At 49.7% G+C, this 23,568-nt stretch overlaps 1 protein-coding gene across 1 annotated transcript in view; it reads right to left on the minus strand.

Annotated features, from left to right (window-relative positions):
* MYO18B (myosin XVIIIB) overlaps window positions 1-23,568 on the minus strand; it is a 242,643-nt gene that overhangs the window by 95,605 nt on the left and 123,470 nt on the right. The window contains exons 29-33 of the mRNA XM_047828294.1: window positions 22,688-22,811; window positions 21,693-21,893; window positions 17,134-17,244; window positions 12,352-12,456; window positions 4,881-5,033 (exon numbers count right to left, since the gene is read on the minus strand). Coding sequence (XP_047684250.1) covers window positions 4,881-5,033; window positions 12,352-12,456; window positions 17,134-17,244; window positions 21,693-21,893; window positions 22,688-22,811 — 694 coding nt within the window. The remainder of the gene's footprint in view (window positions 1-4,880; window positions 5,034-12,351; window positions 12,457-17,133; window positions 17,245-21,692; window positions 21,894-22,687; window positions 22,812-23,568) is intronic.

Genomic DNA, 23,568 nt, shown 5'->3' on the forward strand with positions numbered 1-23,568 from the left:
AGAGCCAAATAATTTTCTCGGGGTCCTAGACGCCGGGGCAATGGGCCGAGGGGATGCCTGTCCACTAAGGGCAGAATCCAGAGATTCTGGAAGATGCCCTAAGGGAACTCTCCCATGCTGCTGGTTAGGCCTGGCACGCCGCACATCAGAGCTTCAGCTGGGGCCTGGAATCCCCACGCCCATCTGACCATGCCCATCTCTACTCTGTAACTCTCTATGGCTCCCCATCACCTTTGGGATAAAACCCAAACCCCTTAGCCACGCTCACTAAACCCAACTATCAACATACCCCCCCATGCTGTCTCCTCCTTATCCCTGCAGCCTGGCCTCCCATGGGTCCCAGAGTTCAGACCACATCAATATTTGCTGAATGCATGAGTTTTTTAATAGGTGCATTCAAGCAATTCCCTTGTCCGTGCCCTGACAGAGTAAACCTTTCTCTGGGCTCTTCCACGCCACAGTTACTGAGCTAGAAGGGCAGCAGGGCCTGGTCATGTTTCTGAGAACCTTGCTGCTTGGACCTCATCAGCCCCCTGAGAACCTTGCGGCTTTGACCTCATCAGCCCCCCACAAGCTCTGGGCCATCAAGCGACGCGAACTCTCCACTTTGGGAAAAAGTCTCTGGGAGGTCACGCTGCGCGTTGAACGTCACGAGTTTAGCAGCTGCCAGATTCAGTCCTCTTGACTCAAATTTAATTAATGTTGAGACGGCCGAATGAAGGTCTGTCCCACTAAGGTAACCTCGCCATCAGTTTTCTCGTCTACGAAATGGACGTGTCGCCACGGAATTGGAAAGGGTGTTTTGAGAGATAAATGAGGCCCACGATTCCCAGATGCCAGTCCTAAAAAATGTAGATACTGGGTGCCAACCCAGACTTAATGAAGAAAGACAAAGAAAAGACTACCTGGGGGTGGGATCCAGAATCTGTGATTTTTAAACAGTGCTTAAGTTCTCTGATGTGCGGCCAAGTTTGGGGACCCCAAGACACCACAGAAAAGCCTAGTACATAGTAGGTGCTCAATGTTAATAGGACCCATACTATACCAGCCAAGTTGCACGGACACAGAACTGGTGGCATTCACAGCTTTCGGACATATATTGCTGTGTGCCCTTGGGTAAGTTACTCAACCTCTCAGAGATTGTATCTTTGTTAAACAGGTCAATAATAGAAGTACCCACCTCCTGTGGTTACAGTAAGGATTATCTAAATAGCACACTTACTGCTGCCACCAGAAAGTCTACGAGCCCCCTAACTTTCAAACCAGCCCCAGGTTTGTCCCTTCTAGCCAGCTCTGTCACCACTTAGCCCAGATGACCATCTCCTCCGGCCTGGAAGGGTATTCTAGCCTCCTAACGGCATTGCCATCCTCTTCACGTCTAGTCTCCGCACAGAAGAGCGAGCCTCTCAACCGCGAATCGGATTATGTCACTCTCTGCTCAAAACCTCCCAATGGCTTTGCACGACCCTTCGTGTAAAACCCAAGCCTTCCAGGTCCTGCGTGTTCAGGTCCCTGTCTGCTCCTCCTTCTCCCAGGGTAGTTGAGCCGACCACCCAGGCTCAACGGGACCCCTTGCAATTGCCTATTCCAGAACTCCATTTATTGCCTTTAGTCCCCATATCAAGGTGGGAGATGTTTCTACTTATTTCTATCATTGTTTGCTTGCCTCCTTTTCCATCAGATGTGAGTTTCACGACAGAGGGTACCTGCCTTACTAACCATTATCCGCCTAGATGGAGCATATCACCTGACTCACAGTAGGTGCTGCATAGATCATGAAGGAAGGAAGGAAGGAAGGAAGGAAGGAAGTCGTTCAGTGCCATACCCAGCACTTATGGCACAGTCAGTAGCAAAGTTAGCTCCCTCTCTCTTCCCCCTCCTCTCTGCTCTCTCTGCCTCGGTCCCTGGAGCCTTCAGGTAAAGGACAAATACCTTCCCTCGGAGAGGAAACACAGTGATGCCCAATGTCATCACTGCTTTATTTGATTAGCTCTGACTCCGGCATCCGGGACACGTGTGCTGGGAACCAAAGCAACTGTACCCTGACCTCTGGTCCACGCGAAACCATCCTTATAACGATTTCCATGACAACAGCAACAGAAAGCCAAGGCTGTGAATTCCCTTTGATAGGAGCCGGATGCAGAGATGGGGAAGAAGGACTTTCAGAAGAATGAAGCTCTTTGATTCAGCTTGAGGCGCCTTCATTAAATACCACCATTTGTCAAGAACACACATTTTAACCCTGCCGAGGAAGGTTGCTCATGAATACTTTAAAAAGGAAGGAAAAGAACGAACAAAACCATCATGGTTCCTTTTTGAGAACAATCACCTGTGGGGACGGGGACATTTGGATGCTGTGGCATCAGGAATATTTTGGTGGGAGGCAGGAAGAGCAGCTGGCCCCCTGCCAAGGGGGCTGCAGGAGCCTGACATGCCTGGATCCTGACCAAGTGCTCAGACATCTCTGCCCACTTGAGGCAAGTCAAAAGGCTAAGCGTCTTCCACCCACGTGGCCAGCCAAAGAGAAAGGTCAAGGAACCCCTAGATTCTGCAGTTAGAATCACGAGCCCTGGATATGAATCCCAGCTCTGCCACTTAGCTGCCGGACACGTCACTTCCCATCTCCGGACAGGACTTCCCCACCTGTAAAATGGGCGCAAGGTCACTTCCCTTCCCCAGGGAGTAAGAAGGGTAATGAGATTGAGTACAAGGGTGCACTTAAGCCCAGGGGATTCTAGTTTTCTGACACGGCCATGCGGAGAATAGGGTTTGCCTTAAAAGCAGGACAGTCCAGGACAAGCCAGGGTGGTTGGTCACCCTGAAAGAGCATTAGCAGATACAGCAGAGCATTAATTAATAGGATTATTAAGAGAGGAGGCCCTTCAGCGTCTTCAGGTTTCACAGCACTGCACCTCCGGGGAGGTCTCTCCCCAAACCTACCAACCTGGTCCAATCATGACAAAAGCATCACACAAAGCCAGACTGGGGGGACACTTTACAGAATACCTGGCCAGTCCTCCTCAAAACTGTCAAGGTCATGAGAAGCAAGGCAAGACTGGGAACCTGTCCCAGACCAGAGGACACTGGGCAGGCCAGACCACCCAACACAGTGTCGTGCCCTGGGTTGGTTGGATCCTGGAACGGGAATGCACGGAATCCAAGAATGAACGGGGAAACTCGTGAAATCTGAATCGAGGCTGGAATTTTGTTTAAAAGGAAAACAAGGTTTTCTCCCTTAGCTAACCAATTGCTACCCGAAACCTTTCATTTTATAGACAGGAAACTGACACCGGAGACAGGAAGCAGAGAAAGATCTGGATCCGGTTTCTACCACCTGGAGCTAGACTCTGCTGCCTCCCGCTGCCTTCCTGGGGACCTGCTGACCTTCTTGAGCTCCTCCAGAAGGAAGAGAGAAGAGCAGTCAGTGGTTTTGGAGTCAGGGAAAGCGGGTTCAAGGCCCAGCTTTGCCTTTGACTGGCTGTGTGACCTCAGGCAAATCCCTCACCCTCTCTGTTCCCTAGTTTCCTCACTTGTCAAATGAGGCAGAGGACCCCACTGAATTCAACAGGCAGGCATTTATTCAGTATTTATTATGGGCAATGGACTGGACAGGTACCACCAGACATGGTTAAAGCAGAGCCTTGCCCTCCGGAAGTGTATCGTTTTGCCTGAGGGTCCGAAAAGTACAGATAACCCATCTAAGTTTCTGGGGATATTCTGTGGAGATAGAGTAGCCCGCAGCCATGTGGCAGCACTGAGGCTACGTGATAGAAGGCCAGAGAAGGAGAAAGAACAGAGGGCAACACTCTGAGAAGGTGAGGTGGTGAGGGCAGCATGGAAATGCCTTCCGTCTCTCCACACCTGGATTCAGCACATGCCGTTTATTAGCAGGAAACGATGGGCTTAGAAGTGACACCAAATGCAAGGGCATCACACCCCCAGCGGGGCTCTCAGCTCCCCTGCGTTATTTCCAGCTCACTCCCCCGGTCCCTGTCCCTGCATGGGTCAGGTAGCAAGTCCCGTGTCCCTGCTGTGATATTCCGCCTTGGGACCTCTCTCCCCAAGTCCACCAACCTCCCCCCACCCCACCCCGCGGAATCTGAACACCTCACGCCTCTCAACACCTGCCTCCATGGGCTGCACTGTCTGCACTGGGCAGCACCCAAGCCCGTCGTCCCATCTCCCCAGGTCCATGGCTCCTGCCTGGTCTCACCTCCCATCTGCCTCCACTCCTCCCCGGGGGCAGCCAGGGAGGGTGGAGTCCTGAGTTCGAATCCTGGCTCTGACACTTTCTAGCTGCCTTGGGGTGGGTCTCCTGCCCTCCTTGTCTCCCAGTCCCCTCCCTTGGAAAATGGAGATGAGAATCCTGGAGACCTTGGTACAGAACTCGGTGCCCCATCCCATACAAAGTAAGCGCTACATGGTGGGCGCTCCAGAAGGTGAGACGGCCAGAGATCCGCATCATTACAATTCTAACTGGCAAATGGCTATTGGTGGTGGTGGTGGCGGTTTAGGCTTTGCTTTATCAACACGACTACCCGTTGTTTCATACCCAGCCTGGGTGGGCACCACCTGGCCACCACACATGCGCACGCGCGCTGCCCTCGGCCATTCTGCCACGGGCCCCCGATCTGCCCGTGCCCTCGGGCTGCCTTCTGCCTCCACCCTGAAGAAGGAAACTGGACTTCTTGGTCATTTATAAACCCCTCCTTCTCACTTATAAGCCACCTCCATGTGGCATGCTCAGCTCCTCGGTGGCCCCCTTCTTCATGCAGGTCTGTGAAGGTCGGACGTCAGTGCAGTGGCCACCCCCATCCCCATGCCCTGGCTGGCTGCAGCACCCTCCCCAGCCTGGTCCTGAGGGGACCCACGACACCCACCTGGCTGTGCACTTTCTCCAGCTCCTCCTTGCTGACCGACGTCTTGCTATCCTCCATGCTCCCCAGAAGGAGCTGCACGTCAGACAGTAGTGCGTGAGTCCTTTTGAGGTCCCTCCGGAGACGCTTCTCCACGTCAAAGTCCCGATGGCCGATCTGGAAGCCAAGGGAAGGCTCTCGTGAGCTAAGATGGCAAAGCAGTGGCCAGGGTCCAAGTTCTCCAGAACCAGACTCCCTGGGTTTAAATCTTGCCTCTGCCTCTCCCACTGTGGGACCTTGGACAAGACCCTTCTCCTCCCCGAACCTCAGTTTCCACATCTGCAAAATGGGAACGACATCAACCGCACGGGGCTGTTGTGGGAATTAGAAAGGTGTTTAGCCAAATGCCTAATAAGCTGTTCCCAAAGCTGCCATCACAGCCTGTAAGGATCCAAAGTCACTATGTCTCGTGGTTGGCACCAAAGCCATCAATATGGCCTCTCCCCACCTTGTGAGAGCCTACAGGGCAGGGGAGGCCCTCTGGTGACAGAAGTGAGGACAGCAGTTTCCCTGCAGGGGCAGGGACTAGATAGGGCAGAACTCGGGAGCCCCTTAATGCTATTCATGTGGGTGGTACTTCTCTGAGTTTATGAAAATGCATTGAGCTGTACGGGAGGGGTCCGGTATGCTTCTCTGCCTATATGTTATGCTTCAGTAAATGGTGCTTAATATAGCTGTGCTGTTTTTGGAGATCTAAGTCAAGTTTTGCTGTCCCTCGAGCTGGTCCCTTCTGCCAGGTTAAGGCATGAGGTCATTTTCTGCAAAAAGTTGTTACCCAAGAAGTGAGCACATTCCTTCCCCCAAATCCCTGAACTTGTAGGCCCTCTGAGCGGGCAGCTGTCCAGTGGCCCCTGCAGAAGCCACGTTCCTGGACTCGGCACCAGGAGGGTGACAACTCCCAGCGGCCAACAAACAGAGAGAGGCACAGGGTTCCCCAGAGGACCGGCATGAAACAGCGACAGTCCACAGTCTCACCTACGAACAGTGCCTACTGGAAAAACACTAGGGGAGCACCTCTGAAACTCTAGAAGAAATTAACAGCCCCTTGGGGTGCCTGGGTGGCTCCATCGGTTAAGCCTCCGACTCTTGGTTTCGGCTCACGGTTCATGAGTTCAAGCCCCATGCTGAGCTCTGCACTGCCTGTGCAGAGCCTGCTTGGGATTCTTTCTTTCTCCCTCTCTCTCTCTGCCCCTCCCCTGCTAGTGCTCTCTCTCTCAAAATAAATAATTAAAAAAAAGAAAAAGAAACTAACAGCTCCCTTCTCGGACTCTCCAGAGACCAGCGGAAAGAACACAGCACCATCTATCAGATGGGGAGTTTTCAAGAAAATGGGGTGTAAGTGTGTTTCAGCCGTGGGACCCAATTTCTACCCACCTGGATACCTGTGCCTCTCAACAACCATTTCCTGGGATGCTCAGAATGCCCCAGAATATTCTAGAAAGAAGGTGGGGTTGAGAATGGGGTGGCCCCGGTTTTAAACCCTGGCTCGCCATTTGCTGACATTGGGAAGGATGGCTGAATCATACGACCTCTCTGAACCCGAATCTCCTTGTCTGTAAAAATAAGGTGAAAAAAATAATCTCTACCCTCCATGTTGAGATAAGACAAGGATCAGGCATGATAATGGATCAGAAAGCACTTTGCATGCTGTCAAGTGCTTTACAAATATAAAGAATTATGAGTATTCTCTGATGACCTAGAATGCACTCCTCTAGATTACGCATTACTATTTCTCGGCAACTAGCTTTGAATTCTTTGAAAAATGAGTTGGTTCTTCGAATATAGCCTCTTTGTTCTCAGATGTATTGCTTTGTTAAGTTTTAAGTGCTAGTCTAATGTGTGTGTGTGTGTGTGTGTGTGTGTGTGTGTATATACATATATATATATATATATATATGTTATATAATCTCACCTGCTGAGCTGAGATCAGGACGGGGCATTGTGCCAGGCCCTTTGTCACATGTTACTGCATCTAACTCCTGTGACAATCTCTTAAAAATAGACGTTATTATTATTGCCTTTATAAAATGCAGTAATAGCTTACGTGTTTTTTTTTTTAATTTTTTTTTCAACGTTTATTTATTTTTGGGACAGAGAGAGACAGAGCATGAACGGGGGAGGGGCAGAGAGAGAGGGAGACACAGAATCGGAAACAGGCTCCAGGCTCTGAGCCATCAGCCCAGAGCCCGACGCAGGGCTCGAACTCATGGACCGCGAGATCGTGACCTGGCTGAAGTCAGACGCTTAACTGACTGCGCCACCCAGGCGCCCCAATAGCTTACGTTTAAAGGGAGCTAAGTGTCAGACCCGGTTCGAAACCCTTTAGGGAAATTAACACGTTTGGTCTTCATGAAGCATCTATGAGGTATGTAGTATTAGGAGTCCCATTTGACAGATGATGAAGCTGATGCCTACAGAGGGGGAAGTAACCAGCCCAAGGTCACACAGCTATGAAATGGAAGTTTGGATAGGAATCCAGCTGTCCTGGCCAGAAAGGGGTAATTGTAGGGAAATGTACGATACAAGAGATGTGTTCTGCTTTTTAATTTAAGGGAAAGCGTGCTTGGGAGGAGCATCGCCCAGCTCAGGCTGGGAGGGGATCCGCAAGAGTCTTAGGTAAGTGGGAGCCAGGTGAGCTGTGGGAAGGGCATTTCAGGAAGAAGCCATGCCATGAGCAAAGACAGAGGGCTGAGAAAGTCTTGTATATCTGGTTCTGAGTGATTAGCATGAGGGTGTAAAACACGGAGGTGGGGCAGGGGGCCTGGGGCCAGCTCATGTCTTGTGAGCGGTGGGGACTCTTTAAGTATGTACCGTCTCGGGAAAATGGAGGTACAGCGGGTGAAACTGACATAGAGAGAGTAATTGCTCTCCCCAAGGTCACGAGTGGCTGTGCAGGACCCTGGACAGCTCACTATTAGACTGCAAGTCTCTAACCACTGCACAGCAGAGCCTAGGGGAACCTGAGTCCTGAATCACTAACTCGAGCCCAGGTTCATTACTATGATTGCATTCAAGCAGCATATTAGCATCTTTCTTATCTCTATGTCTGTTCTTGATCTTTATACATCCCAAGAGTATAAAGAGCATTCATTTGCCTGTGGAGCAGGTTGGCGTCAGGGACACTCCCTAATGTTGGCGCTGACCACGGCTCAGAGTCTATCAACTTACTGAAGACCCTGAAAATGCGACCACCCCATCTCCTTTGCAGAGGGGTCTTTGCAAACAAAACTTACAACAAAATCTCAGACCAAGTCACCCTCCTCTTCATAATGAATCGTTACAAGAGAGGAGGGCAAGAGAGAGAGAGAGAGAGAGAGAGAGAGAGAGAGAGAAAGCTCATTAGGTTAATGGGAAATAAATGTCATTCGGCAAGTTTGCATTCTGTAGCACAAAGATTCAAATTTGGATAAAGCTGGTGAATAATTAACCAATAAATCTAAATGATGTTTAGTGTTGTTTTGGGAAACTATATTCAAACCTCAACTGTTTCAACATTTATCATAACGCCAAATTGTCTGGGGCTGTTGTTAAATGTCTGTTGTCGGGACACCTGGGTGGCTCAGTCGGTTAAGCATTCGACTTCGGCTCAGGTCATGGTCTCACAGTTCGTGAGTTCGAGCCCCGCATCGGGCTCTCTGCTGTCAGTGCAGAGCCCAATTCAGATCCTCTGTCCCCCTCTCTCTCTACCCCTCCCCTGCTCACTCTTTCTCTCTCTCAAAAATAAATAAACATTTGAAAAGAATGTCTATTGACAAAGATCCCTGAGTCCTTTAAAATGCAATCTGTAAATGCCATTGGAGATAATGGAAGCCACTTTACAGAAGGGGAAATTGAGACTAGGAGAGAGAATGAATAACATTCTAAAAAAAATCAATATGGTCAACAAAAGTATGATTCTAATTAACTGGATATTTATCATTTTTTTGGACCTTCATCATTTTTAACTATTTTAATGTTAATGTATTTTTGAGAGAGAGAGAGAGAGAGAGAGAGAGAGGAGAGAGAGAGAGAGGGCATGAGCAGGGGAGGGGCAGAGAAAGAGGGGGACACAGAATCTGAAGCAGGCTCCAGGCTCTGAGCTGTCAGCACAGAGCCTGATGCAGGGCTCGAACTCATAAGCTCTGAGATCACGACCTGAGCTGAAGTTGGACGCTTGACTGACTGAGCCACCCAGGCACCCCTGGACCTTAATCATTTTTAAGCAGTATAGCACTAGGTTTCAAAAATACAGGGCTTTCAAATAATATGGATCCCATTTCAAACCCACTTAGGCCACTAACAAGCTATATGATCTTGGGAAATTTCCTTTAGTTTTTAAGCCTCACTTCTATCATTTATAAGAAGGAACTAATAACCTATCCCACAGCATTGTTGTAAAAATCAAATACCATATGTTAGAAAAAATTATGACTAGTTATCTACCACAAGAATAGAAATATGGTTTGTAGCTTTAGAACAAACATTAGAACAAAAGGGATCATAGAAAACATTACCAATGTATCCAAGAGCAGGAAAAGAATATAAGAAGAAGCAAAGAGGGGCACCTGTGTGGCTCAGTCGGTTAAGCATCCGACTTCAGCTCAGGTCATGATCTCATGGTTCAGGAGTTAAAACACCACGTCAGGCTCTGTGCTGACAGCTCAGAGCCTGGACCATGCTTTGGATTCTGTGTGTGTGTCTCTCTCTGCCCTCCTCCACTCTGCCCTGCCTCTCTCTCTCTCTCTCTCTCTCTCTCTCTCTCTCAAAAATAAACAGACATTTAAAATTTTTTTTTCAAAAAGGAAGAAGCAATGAAGGGGACAAAAAGCCAACAAATGTTAAACACAAAATAGGAGAATAGAAGTAACTTCATATATATTAGTTATTCCAATAGATGTAAATGAATTAGATTCTCGTATAAAAAGTTTGAGACTAAAAACACTGAAAACAAAACACATTCACATACACATTTGGAAAGGGTGAACCTGAAGGGATGAAAAAAAAAACGGTCTTGCAGGCTAACTAAAAGAAATCAAGCAAAATAACATAAGGCAAAACCCATTGATTGAGGAAAGAGGGACCATTTAATAATCAAAACAATCTGCTAAGGAAAGAAAACAATAAGCTGAGATGCACCTAAAAACGTAATCTCAAAATATAGGCATACCCTGGAGAAACTCTTGCCCACGTGCACAGCAAGACAGATATAAGACTAGGCACTGAAGTTTTGTGTCTTTGTATGAAAACAACTACATACCCACCAGCAGAAGAATAGAATTAAAAATAAAAAAAATATGGGGTAGCAGTTAAGATAAATGAATTAGAGCTACATGGATCATCATAGACTGATCTCATAAAAGAAGGCAACAAAGTAAAATGCAAAATCGTATGTACTGTGTGTGGTTAACTTTTTAAAAAAAATTTAATGTCTATTTATTAGTGAGAGAGACAGAGAGAGAGAGAGAGAGAGAGAGAGAGAGAGAGAGAGAATGAGCGGGGGAGGGGCAGAGAAAGAGGGAGACACAGATTCTGAAGCAGGCTCCAGGCTCTGAGCTGGCAGCACAGAGCCCGACGTGGTGCTCAAACCCACGAATCACAAGATCATGACCTGAGCCAACTGAGCCACCCAGGCGCCCCTGTGGTTAAGTTTAAATACACATACAGTGGAATTCTACATTCCAGCCTCAGGATGATGGTTTCCTCTGGGAGGCAAGGAAGAAGGAAGGTGGGAGGGGCGGGACTTTGGGAATGGAAACCAAGGGGCCACCAGCTGTTTTTGGCGTGGGTTTCCTGTCCTTAAAAATATCTGAATGTAATACAGCAAAATTTTAATTTATGTGAACCGTGGGTGCTTGGTGCATGAGCATGAATTCTATTATTCATTCTACTTTTTTCCATGTGTTTGGCAAGTGTCTTAATAAAACATTAAAGATTACCAAATGTGATCATTTATTTAGAGGTCCCAGCGTGGTGACTCACACAAAATTAGCATTTTATTCATCTCAAATCACCTTCCCTTTGCACAGAAAATGTTTCATTTCAGCAATATCTATAAAAATCTTTCCTTCCTGGTTTACCTACTTTGTCAGCTCCAGTGGACCCTGCTGAATAGAACGCCGCCTTCTCCCGGCGATTTCCCACTCTCGTTCTAGAATCAAATACTGGGCTGGGCACTCTGGCACTAATGCTAACGAAAGAGTAACCCCGATGGCTCTGCACTCAATGGCCCCAGTTTGCTCGGCTGAGAAACTAGAAAATGCAGAGAAGGACGATGATGAAGCTTTCCTGTTGCCTCCTTCAGCTCCCCACCCGGATGCTCAATGCTATGGTGATCCTGCGCTAGGATTCACTCATTTAATCAATTTTTTTTAAAATACCCAACGAGCTCCTATTTGTCTAAGGCCTGGATGCCGTAGTGGGCCATTTGGAGACCGGCCTGCATTCCTTCGTGAACAGAAAGGGAAACTCTGGTGATTGACGGCGAGAGCATCACTAATTAAAAGGCAATGAATGCGTATTAAGCAAATCCATTAAAACCCACTCCTGTGATACTTTCAAAGACATCATAGAAGCCACAGGCATCCCCCTCCAATGCTGAGGTTTCACTCAGCAGCGGTACAGACAGGAAGATGCTTCCCAGCTGGGAAATCAGGGAGCTGGTGCAGGGCCCTGCCTGCTTTGTTTACAGCTGTGGTTTTCCGACTTGGTGCTCAAGGGACATTTGGTAAGGTGTATAGACATTTCTGGTTGTCACAAGGGAGGGGGGATGGGAGGCTGCCGTCGTTCAGCAGGTGGAGGCCAAGGGATGCTGTTCCACATCCTACGACGCGCGTGACAGCCTCACCTGCGACAAAGGCTGATGTGGCTTGAAACGTCCACAGCGCTACAGCCGAGAACCTTGATGTCCAACTGTGGCAACATGCGCACAAGGCTCTGCCTTTCAGTAGCGGTTAATCAGCTCACCCAAAGCCAGGCAGACAGAAGTGGCCCAGCTAGGGTTTAAAGCTACATTTGCCCGACTCGGAGCCTGCTGCCTCTGGCAAAAGTCTCGTCCTCACGAGGCCGGCTGTGAACACAGTGACCGTTCTCGTCCACCCCACTGAAGCAAGGCCTGCCTCCCCCGTCTCCCCGACAGCCTGCTGAAGGCAAGGCCACCTCATCTGTCACTTCTGGCCGGGCCCACTCCATGTATTCTTATGGTTCTTCCAAGAACTCTGCTGCGTGTGGACCCCAGAAGCTGTCCTTTGAAGAGCCGGTGAGTGTGGACAGGGCCTGAACTGATGGGCAAGAGGGCGCTTGGGAGGATCGGGGGAGGCTGGCTGAAATGACTAGGGTCTGGCTTTTCCTGAAGACTACTGAGCTGTCCCTGCCCCTGAATCCACCTCTCTAATAGGGCCCGGAGGGCAGGGAATGTGTTGCCTCAAACACGTTTTGTTTGCGGGTGTTTCCCCCTTACCTGATCGCAGAGGGTTCCAATCAAGCCTTCCAAATCCTGCTTCTCATGAAGGGCTACCTGCTTCTCCTCGTATTCTTGTTCCAGCTGCATTTCCAGCTGGCGGAGCTGTGGACACGAAGGGCGGATACACACATGGGATAAATGAGCTCCATCCAGACCAAGCTCACGAGGCAGGGACCCCCACCCGGAGGAGGGGAGGAATGTCAAGTGCACGGCCACCGTCCGGTTCCACAAAGGCTGCCCTGGCCATCAGGAGGGCGCGTCCCTGTCAGAGAACCCAGCAGCCTAGGAGCTTGGGAGCCTGACAGTTATGGGGCGAGCTGGCCGCTTATGGGAAACCCCCTGCCCCTTGATGTGAAGCCACTACCCCCAGTTCCCTGCCCACTCCTTAACAGGTGCTTCCTCCTATGCCATGACCTTGCTCGAATGTTCACAGATCTCGGCATTCGGATTTTAAGGCCTCTGTACAACATTATGTCTGATGTATTGAAATGTATCCACCTTCTTTATCAAATAGGCTGGGAATCCGTTCTTGTAAAAAGAAGTTTGGACTACAAGTTCGTGTCTCTCCAAACTTCCTATGTTGAAATCCTAATGCCCTGGTGCAGTGCTCGTTGAAGACGTGGCCTTTGGGAGATAATTAGGTTTAGACCAAGGTCATGAAGGCGGAGCCCCCATGCTGGGATTGGTGCCCTTTATAAGGAAAGACAGCAGAGGAGTGCCTGGCTGGCTCAGTCGGTTAAGCGTCTGACTTCGGCTCAGGTCATGATCTCACAGCTCGCGAGTTCGAGCCCCGTGTCGGCTCTCTGCTGTCAGCTCAGAGCCCACCTCGGATCCTCTGTCCCCCTCTCACTGTCCCTCCCCCACTAGCACATGCGTGCTCTCTCTCAAAAATAAATAAATAAACATTAAAAAAATAAGAAGAGACAGCAGAGAGCCTGCTTCCTCTCCCTCCACCGCGTGAGGACACGGCAAGAAGACCATTGTCCCATTGTCCGTAAGCCTGGAAGAGGGTCCTCCCCCGACGCCCAATCTGCTGGCACCTTGATCTTGGACTTCCCAACCTCCAGAACCATGACAAGTAAATCTTGTTGTCAGCCCGCAGTCTATGGTATTCTGTTATACTAGTCCAAATGGACTAAGACATCTGGCTGCAAGCAACTCATTCAATTTACAGTTGGCTCGGACTTCCCTAATCCCCCCGCAAAGGCAGGTGCTCCCCGCCGAAGTGAATACCCCACGGCAACCGCTTTGCACACCTTCTTCCCTACCAGCCTCTGTCCTACATGTTGTCTCACCCTTCCCTTCGTCCTTCCTTTCCATGCTGTCAGTGACCCTACTTCACAGCTGGGTAAACTGAGTCAGAGAGAAGCTGTGAGGCGCATGCTCCTAAGTCAGTTGCTGCTGAGAGCAGTTAGTGTTCTATCTTCTGGCCCCAGCTTTTCTGCCACCCCAGACAGCCTTCAGCTTTCCCACGTGGGTCGCTAAAACGATTGATTTCCTGCCATGGTGAGAGAGACAGAGCAGGCCCTACACGTGAAGTCCATGTGAGTGCCTGTCATAAGGATAAAAACACCTTTCTCTGACCTCACCCTCTCCCTTTATAAATCTATCCACGGAAAAGCCTCAGGAGGGTCTGGGTCACATCTCTGCCTCACTGGGGCCCCGGGTCAGGGCACCCGTGATGCTTTGCAACACTTTTAGAATGCGCCAGAAATTGTGCAACCTTCACCTGAGGGCGCATGGGAAGGGACTGAGGGTTTCCATCTCCTGACCCACGGAGGGGAAAAAGCACTGATTGATGGTCACTTACGTAGAAAGCAAGTTCATTTCAGAACTTTCTTTTAACAGTGAGAGAAACAAGGCACTCTGTTTGTATCTGCTTGTAGAGGGAAGACAGGCAAAGCTAAAACTCATTTTGAAAAATTCATATTTGAAAAATACACAAAAGAGGGGCGCCAGGGTGGCTCAGTCGCTTGGGCCTCCAACTTTGGCTCAGGTCATGATCTCGCAACCCGTGGGTTCGAGGTCCTGCATCAGGCTGTGTGCTGACAGCTCAGAGCCTGGAACCTGCTTCTGATTCCATGTCTCTCTCTGCCCCTCCCCTACCCGTGCTCTGTATCTCTCTCTCTCTCAAGAATAACAAAGCATTACATTTTTGTAAATTTTAATAAAAAATAAAGAAAAAAGAAAAATACACAAAATAATAAGAACTATATATCAAGCAAGGCCAAGTTTCCTGGAGTGTGCTCTGTGGGATGCTTCCCCTTGGCATTCACAAGTGTGATGGGTATGTAGGTGGAGGACGGAGGAAAGTCCACGCCAGAATCACTGAGTGTATCATTTCTTCAGTGCAAGACTTATCAGAGCCTTTGGCAAGTTTGTGTGCAGGAAGCTCTAATAGAGGCAGCAGCATTGCCCAAGGCTACCTTCTATCAATGCTTCCTAAAATGGCCTTCCAGGGTCCAAATGTTTGCAAAAGAAAAAAAAATTCAAATCTAGCATTTTGGTTAAGAGACTGGGCTTTGGCAGGAGACAGGTCCTAGCTGGGCTACTTCCCGGCTGGGTAACTTTGGGCAACGCACTTCACCTTCGTGAACTCTGGTTTCCTCATCTGCAAACCAGGACAATCGATGTTACAGAGCCCTAGAGAGGGGCAAAGAAGTGGGGCATAAAGAACCCAGCCTGGCGTGTGGCACCCACTGGGTGTTCAAAGACTCCCATCCGTTTCTCCCAGATATGTGGATCATGGAAAAGGAGGAAAAACTGGTCCCTCAATGCGAACCCCCAGCACTTTCCAGTTTGCAGGGTACTTCTCATTCTTTTCTCTCTTCTTCACAATAGCACAGGAAGGTAGAACATTTTCTATCGTTGCTCTGATTTTACAGATGAGAAAACTGAGTCTCAGGGAGGTTATGGGACATCGAGGTCCGGAGGAGTCCAAAATCATTGGACTCTTTCCAGCCCTGGGGAGTTTGGGAAGGAATGCACTTGGTTCCTCTAGATGTGAACCCCCAGAGGGACTGAGCTTTCACGAGACCCACAAAAAGCATATTTGGAGACAAAGACAGGCAGCAGATACAGTAACATCACCCACTGGGGGTGAAGAATGGGCTCAGTTCTCAAACACCCCCCTGGAGTAAGGGCAGGGCACCACGGCGGTCAGATCCGCCCAAGGATGTGCTCAGCTAGCCTCCCGTCTCCTACCAAAGCTCTGCCAATCACTGAGGCGCCCTTCAGCCCTGCCCCGGGCGATGCGCTTAGCTGTGAGCTCTGTGGGATGCCAAGTCCCCACCCCCTGCTTCTCTTGGATGGATTAATCACACCCAGGAGCAAGTCAACCACCTGGCTGGTTCATGGGCTCCTCCAAAGGGCCACTGCCTAGAAATCCACACTCACCAGTATTGCTTGTTAAGAGTCCATTACAAGGATCACATTACCAAATCATGCAACACTTCCCCATCTGAGATCTCCCTGAGCCTTCACGGTGATCCTACAAGCAGCCATAGTCTCCTGTTTTACAGATGAGGACAGTGACGCTTCCTAGCAAGGTTACAGGGTTTCTCCAATGCCCCACACTCGGTAGTTGATGACGTTGGGACTTGACCCAAGCCTCCATGACTCCAAGGAAAGCAGCGACATTGGCTTTCTTGTGCGTCTTATAAACTGGCCTTGAGTGACCAGCGCTGGATACAGAGCAAGGAGTCAGGGAATAGCGTGGATTTTAGTAATAGTTGAAGCTTTTAAATCACTTTCCTAAGATGGCACAGTTGTTAAGGTGGAAAAGCAAAGATTCAGACAAAGAGTCTGCAAATTCCAACACCCAGACCCTCAAGCCCTACAGTCTGGAGGTCTCCATAGACAGACCGCCCTGGGAGCTAATAGCAGGAGTCAGTTTTAGGAAATGCTCCTCAGCCCTTTCTTGGAGAGTCAAATGTACACAAAGCCGTGAAAGATCTGCAAGGGTCCCGCAGCGAGAAAACCTATTAACTGAGCCATACCCCACAGCTTTCCAGCCACTCCACTGAAAGGACTCCTCTTACATTCACGTCAGTCAATGCATCTGTAAGGGTGTGTATCTCAGCACTGGTTATAATAACAGAAGATCTGAAAATCCTGAATGCCCAGCCCCAGGAGGCTTGTTGAACAAATTACAGCACGTGCCTAACATGGACTGCTTTGAAGCTCTTAACTATGTACATCAGACCGGTATTTACTGACATGGAAAGAGGAAAGAGGCCAAGGACAAAACGCTTGTGAAAGGCTTCAAGAAAGCATGGCCCCATTCGGGTGAAACGGTATCTCAACAAATATGTTACGTGTGTGTGTCCCATGACAGAGAGATACGAATTGGCTTGTAAAATAGTGGTAATGATGGTTTTTGGATGGTAAGATTTCAAGGGTTTATTGCTTTCTTATCCACTGTTTGAAAGGTCTGCAGGAGCTCGGATGACGCGTTAGGAAATTGTCTGCAAAGGAAACAGCCAGAAAGGACTGGTCCCCTTCTTGAAACATGGAAGGCCTTCCCCAAGGCCTAAGTCACATGGAACTGTGGGCTTTGGGCAGAAATCTGGGGGTGATTATGTTTGACAGTTCCAGAGGCTTCTGGAAGCTCCAGAACCATATTTAAGAGAGGTACTTCTGCTCTAGCAGCCTTGACAGCTAAGGCCTTAGGTGGATACAAAAAGTCGGTCCCCAGGCTCTGGAGTGCACTGCCCCCCCCCCCACTCAAAGGAAAATGGCACCCAAGACTGGACCTGCCAGGGCCCAAAGGGCACTTACCCGCTTCTGGCAGGACTGGCGGACATCTTCCAGCTCCTCCTCCTGGTCCTCACGGTCCTTCTGGTGCATCTGTTTCATCCGCTCGATCTCCAGCTCAAACCGCTGGCGGAGCTGGGGACAGCAAGGACAGCACATGAGGGTGACCCACACCAACCATGTCATCTGTGGTACTCCAGCTGCATTCTTCCTTTCTGGGATGCAGGGGTGAGAGTCTAGTAGCCCCCCACAGGTCCCCAGGGAGGTCAGAAACGGTAGATAAATAGCCCACATGCCGCCTCTATCCCCTCCTGTGGTCACTACAAACATCACTAATCTGTCAGGCTACTTTCTGCCGAGTTTAGATGGAAGAATGCTTCGGAATCCTTCTCGACAATTGTTTAAGTTTGTTTACTTATTTTGAGAGAAAGAGAGAGAAAGCGCAAGCAGGGGAAGGGCAGAGAGAGACGGAGAGAGAGAATCCGGAGCAGATTCCGCACCATCGGCCCAGAGCCTTGGGTGGGGCTCGATCCCACACACCGTGAGGTCACGATCTGAGCCGAAATCAAGCGTCAGATGCTTAACTGACTGAGCCACCTAAGAACCTGCTTCTCAACACTTTTAACATGAGGCAGATATCATAAAAAAATTTTAAACGGGGGTGGGGGGGGCACCTGGGTGACTCAGTCTGTTAGGTGTCTGACTTCGGCTCAAGTCATGATCTCAGGGTTCGGGAGTTCGAGCCCCCCGCCCGGCTCTGTGCTGACGGCTTGGAGCCTGGAAGCTGCTTCGGATTCTGTGCCTCGCCCTCTTTCTGGCCCTCCCCCACTCATGCTCTGTCTCTCTCTCTCAAAAATAAAATAACATAAAAAAGTAAAAAAAAAAAAAAAAATGAAGCATATGTGTCCTCCCTGGAGTAAGCATCCGTGATGGTGTTTTGAATGAGTGGGTAGGTGGGCGGCTGGATGATAAAACGAGTTTATGTATGAAGGTACGAAAGCCTCCAGGGGGAGATCACTTGCCCAGAATGTCACCTTGGACAATTCACTTTGCCTCTGATCACTCTTCTCTGCGGAAAACAATCACCTTAAAATGCGTTATGAGAATTCAGTGAGATGGCCCGCGTAAAGCACCTAGCACATCGCCTGGTGCACGAATCTGACTTTGTCTTTTGAAAACACAGAGGACGGCCCCCCTCCCTCCTGGAAGACGTAACGAACAGCTGTGTCCCGCGAAGGAGGTGAGTCTTTTCAATAAGAGCCTCCAAAACTTGCTCGCAGCCGACAAAGAGCTGCGGCGCATGATGTCTAAGCTGTATGGTGCTGTCTAGAAGGTTCTAGAATTGGAAGCAGCCATCACAGGTTCCTGTTGCAGTTCGAGATTTTCCTTTTTTGATCTTTGATCCATGAGGGATTGACCCAAGCCCCTGCTCCTCAAATTCTATGGTGTGTTAGAATTGAACAATGCAATTTGTAAAAAAAATTTGCATCTTTAGGGCTTCCCCCTTGACCTACCGCATCAGAATCTCCAGGGTCCAGGCTCCAAGAATCTATACTTTCCACCTTTCTCTACTGTGGTGGTGAGGCAAAAGGATAGTGTACCACAGAGCCCTTATTACAGCTCCTGGCATAAAGTAAGCTCACATTAAATGTCAACCTCCTTCCTCGCCTCCTTTTAAAATGACAGGTTATGGGGAGATAATCCAAAACGAGGAGCTTAAGCAAGTAAATATAATATTTCCTTTTCTTTTTTTTCCCCTAGCCTCTTGGACACTCCTGACATCTGCAATACCATTTATGTCAAGGCTATATGAGTGAACATAAAATTCCCCGGGGAAAGTGCTATATTGTAATCCATAAATATCTCCTGGATGTCTGCAAGGGCACAACACCGCGTGGGGTTCTGGGCGAAGCTAAAGACGGATGGAAGTGTTGAGTCAGCCTTGCCTCCTGTGTAGGTTGAGGGTGGCGAATTAGGAAAGTTGCATTAACTTTCGGGTCCCTGCGGTCACAGGAGCACATTTCCGCTGCTGAGCGCCGAGGGGTGCCGGTGACATCTTAAAGAACCGACACAATTTTCCAAAGTGCCCACTTTATTCCTGACGCTGGGTGGCTATGGGAGCTGCGCGATCTTCCATATCCCTTAACAATCTACACAGACATCCCACCTCCTTCGTGCACCTCCATGGATTCCTCGCTGGAGCTGGGGAAAGCCAGGGGGTTGAAAAGCCTCCCGTTTCGGGGTACAGATGAGGAGACTGAAGTCTAGAGAAAACAGGGGGCTTGCCTAAGGTCACATCGACTGAGCTGCCTTGAGGACCCCATGTGGATGCGACCATACTTCAGCCACAGACCTTTCCTGCCTCTAGGCTTTTGTACTGGCTGTTCCTCCTGCCCGGAACTCTCTCCGTGCCAACTTGCACTCACCCTTCCATAAATGTCACTTCCTCCGGTAAATGCCACTTCCTCCAGGAAGTCTTCCCTGATTGTTCCTCCCCCACCCCACCCCCGCTCCCAAAACCAGATGGCAAGTTAAACTTCCTCTTAACACTCAGCACGACTCCAAACTTCCAGAAGGCAGAGACCACATCTGTCTTGTCTACAGCTACATCGCATGATGCAAAGTAGGCGCTTGATAAATTCCTGCTGGCTGAGTGAGTGAAGGGACTCTGCTTCCTGAATTGCTTCGGACTCTGTCCCTCCATGCCCACCACAAGCCTGGGCTCCACGCCAAGGGAGTGAGGGTAAGTGAGAAGCAAGGGTACGCGCCCCGGTGCTCCCTCTCCTCCTTGCCCCCCGAACCACCACTCCTGTTCCTCACTTACCCAGAGCTGCTCAGGCTTCATCTGCTTTACATATTCATGCTATACCTGGGGCCCCTGGGCAGCTCAGCAGCTAAGTGTCCAACTCTTGATTTCAGCTCGGGTCATGATCTCATAGTTTGTGAGTTCAAGCCCCGCATCGGGTTCTGTGCTGACAGCATGGAGCCTGCTTGGGATTCTCTCTCTCTCTCCCTCTCTCTGCCCCTCCCTCGCCCTCCCCCCCCCACCCCCGGCATCAAAAATAAGTAAATAAACGTTTCAAAAAAGTATATATTCATGCTACCTAGTCACACTTTCTTGAAAAGGGGGTCCCCAACTTATAACCACTTTGAAATCACGGCAGCCTGAGAAATGCCCCAGGAGACATCGCTTCCCAGAGAAGCATCAGGAAACAGCTTTGCTTCCCCCTTGAAAAGCTGGTTTGTTTCTGCCTTGGGGTAATAAAGAGCAGGCAGCTCACATTTCCTTTTTCTCTCTGGCCACCAGGAATTTTAGAGCAGGAAACATGAAGGCTGTAAGATCGTATGCTTTGTGGTTCTGTTTATGCATTTGCTGTCCCCCAAACTCCTTAGTGTCTGCTTTAGTGTGTGTTTCTCTGGCTTGGATTGCTTTATTTATAATGTTTCTGTTTTAGGGGTGCCCGGGTGGCTCAGTCGGTTGAGCATCCGACTTCGGCTCAGGCCATGATCTTGGGGTTCATGGGTTCCAGCCCTGCCCCAGGCTCTGTGCTGACAGCTCAGAGCCTGGAGCCTGATTCGGATTCTGTGTCTCCCCCTCTCTCTCTCCCTTCCGCCTGCTCATGCTCTGTCTCTCTCTCTCAAAAATAAATAAACATGAAAAATGTATATAATGTTTCTGTTTTATTATGCAGACATTCTATATGCTGCTTGAATCAGTTCCTTTGTGGAATGGGGTGGGCATATCAACAGACAAGCCAACAAATAAAATCCTCACCTCACAAAGGGTGCTGGAACTAGATAGAGTACTTGATATTTCTGCCTACTTCCCCTTAGTTATTTTGTGGTTCCCAAAGAGCTAGTGCTCCAATCTTCCTTGAGGCTGTGCACGTAACAGGTGTTCTGGGTGCAACGGAGTCATAGGGCACAGGCCCCAGTTCCCTGGCACCCTCTCTCTCTGTCTCTGAGCCTCAGCTTCCACATCTGTGAAGTGGGGATATACTGACATCTGACCATCTAAGGTTCTGGGGGAGATTCCTGAGATATGAGCCAAGGGCTGAGTCTGGTGTGCAGACGGCACTTAGTAAGCCTCAGATACCAGGCCAACAGTTATTTCTTGAGCACCAGCTAAGTACCTGGGCTCATTCTAGGCTCTGGGGAAGCCTGATCAGTAACATCAACAAAGCACCCCGCCTTCATGAAACATTCTAATGGGGGAGAGCAGCATGGAGGAATTTTTTTTTAAATACTATCGAAGAAGATGACAGATACTGTAAAGGAGAAGACAGCAGCTAAGGGCATGGGAAGTGGACATGGGGTGGGGGTGGGGCTGCTTTCAAGAAGGTGATCAGGGCAAGCTTCTCTGAGTTGACCTTGACGCTTTGCAGGATAGGAGGAGTGGGCTACATCATGGAGGACCCGAATGCCAAACTTGGAGGTTGAGAGAGTCTCGGGGGTAATCGGGAGCCATAGAAGAATGAGGAGCAGCTGAATGAGGTGAGGCGTTGGTGTTGCCTTCCAACAACCCCCTACTGCACAGGAGCCAGCATGGGACAGGGCATCGGCCTGGGACAGGGCTTTCCTACCTGCTCCAGCTGCTTGATGGTGTTTTCTTGCTGACTCTGGATTTTCTCATGCTCCAGGGCGCTGGATTCCAGATTCCAGAGCCTCTCCTTCAAGCCAGCGACACAGTTTTCTCCCAGAGAGGACAACCCCAAGAGCTCCCGCTTATGGGCCTGCAACGTCTCCACCTCCTGCTTCAGCTGCGAGGTTTCCTGCTCTTTTTGCTGGAGACCAAGGGGGCAGAGATCTAGAGTCATGTGACCACACGCCCCATCCACCAGGAAACCGCCTGACATCCCTACCTTGGCCTAGCAGCCCCAGCAGCGCCCCCCCCCGCCCCGCCATGGGACACCAAGGGCTACTCCCTGGGACAGCTCACACACCACGGGTGGAGGCTTTTTGGGGGAGCAGTTACCACCCCCCCAGAGTTGGGCCTCAAAGCACATAAAGGGAGTGTTTGTACATTTGTAAGCTGGGTATCTGCCGAGGCTGGGATGCAGACATAGGGGCAGAGAGGCAAGGTGTCCAGAAATGACTCGTTCAGGTTAGAAAGTCAGCTCCGAGGCCAAAGAACTTTGGGCTAGATCAAGAGGGAGCTGAATTCCAGGCTGAGAGCTCTTTTAGGGGTATCAGGGAGCCACAGAAGGGTGAGGAACAAATGAGTAAGGTGCCTGTGTTGTACTTTAATAAAACCCCTCTGTGCTGGAAGCCTGCATCGTGCCCCTGGGTGGGGCGACAACGACCTCCTTCTTTGCCCAGCTTCTCCCTCCTGCCAGGTGGGCACCTTGAGAGTGCTAGGGAGATCTCATTATCAATATCTCAACTACTTTTTGTTGTGTTAGGGCACCCTGGGATCCATGACCCCAGCTGGCGGGCAGACCAGCATACCCCCCCGTCACTATTTACTGCAGGTGCATGGCAGGGAATGGCGGGGGCAGGGGAGGTTCCCGGAAGCCAGCAACTAAGAGCCAAGATGGCTCCATGTGCCCCCCCCCGCCAACTCCACCCCATCCCTTACCTTCAACTGCTGCTGAAGCTGGCCCAGTTCCCATCGGACACTGGTGTTCTCCTGGGTCACTTTTTCTCGAAGACCCTTCTCAAACACAGACTCACCCAGGGCCTGGGCCAGCTGCATGTCAAACCTGTTCAAGCAGAGCAGATGTCATGGCACTGGGGCGGAGGACGAGGAGGGCTGGAGAGAGGTGGTTAGCTTGCTGAGAACCGTGAGGCAGAGAGAGGGGGCCCCAGACGACGGGAGGTTTTGCTCTGTGCTTTTGCGTAAGGTTGCGGACGTGCGGTTGAAATTTGCAACGCCAGAGAGCAACTTTTAGGGTTCACGTGGAGTTTCGGCAAAAGTAGTGGAGACTTACATAAAACACAACATGCATAAGTAAAAATAATAGAATAAAAGTATATACAGATACGGGAAAAGAGTTAAAAAAAAAACTTACAGAGCGATAGAAAAATTGCACCTATCTGGTTTGCCCATATATGCCAGGAAATAGTTAAATCTACAAGACCTAGGTTGGGGGGGGGGGTGGGTCTCGCACTCATTGACCCGTGAAGGAGTGAATGCATATATCTGCACAAACAAGAGATATTTTACATTTCACCCCCTCTATATCATCTGGTTTAGGCACGCATACGTTGCATTAGAGCACCGTAATTACTGATAAAAGGTTGGACATTAATACATTCGGTGTGGTCCTCATTTGTCATCTCAGAAAAAAAAAAACACAAAGACAAGCCTGTCCTCTTGGGGGCTGGCCAGGGAATTAGGAAATGCCTCATTTGGGGCCTCCCTGCCCCTCCAGGATGGTGACCACTAGGTGAGAAGAACTTCCTGGATTCGATATCATTCCATGCAGTTTCCTTGGCCCTATATCCCTATCACAGATG

This window comes from Prionailurus viverrinus, chromosome D3, assembly GCF_022837055.1.
Source record: "Prionailurus viverrinus isolate Anna chromosome D3, UM_Priviv_1.0, whole genome shotgun sequence".
NCBI lineage: Eukaryota > Metazoa > Chordata > Mammalia > Carnivora > Felidae > Prionailurus > Prionailurus viverrinus.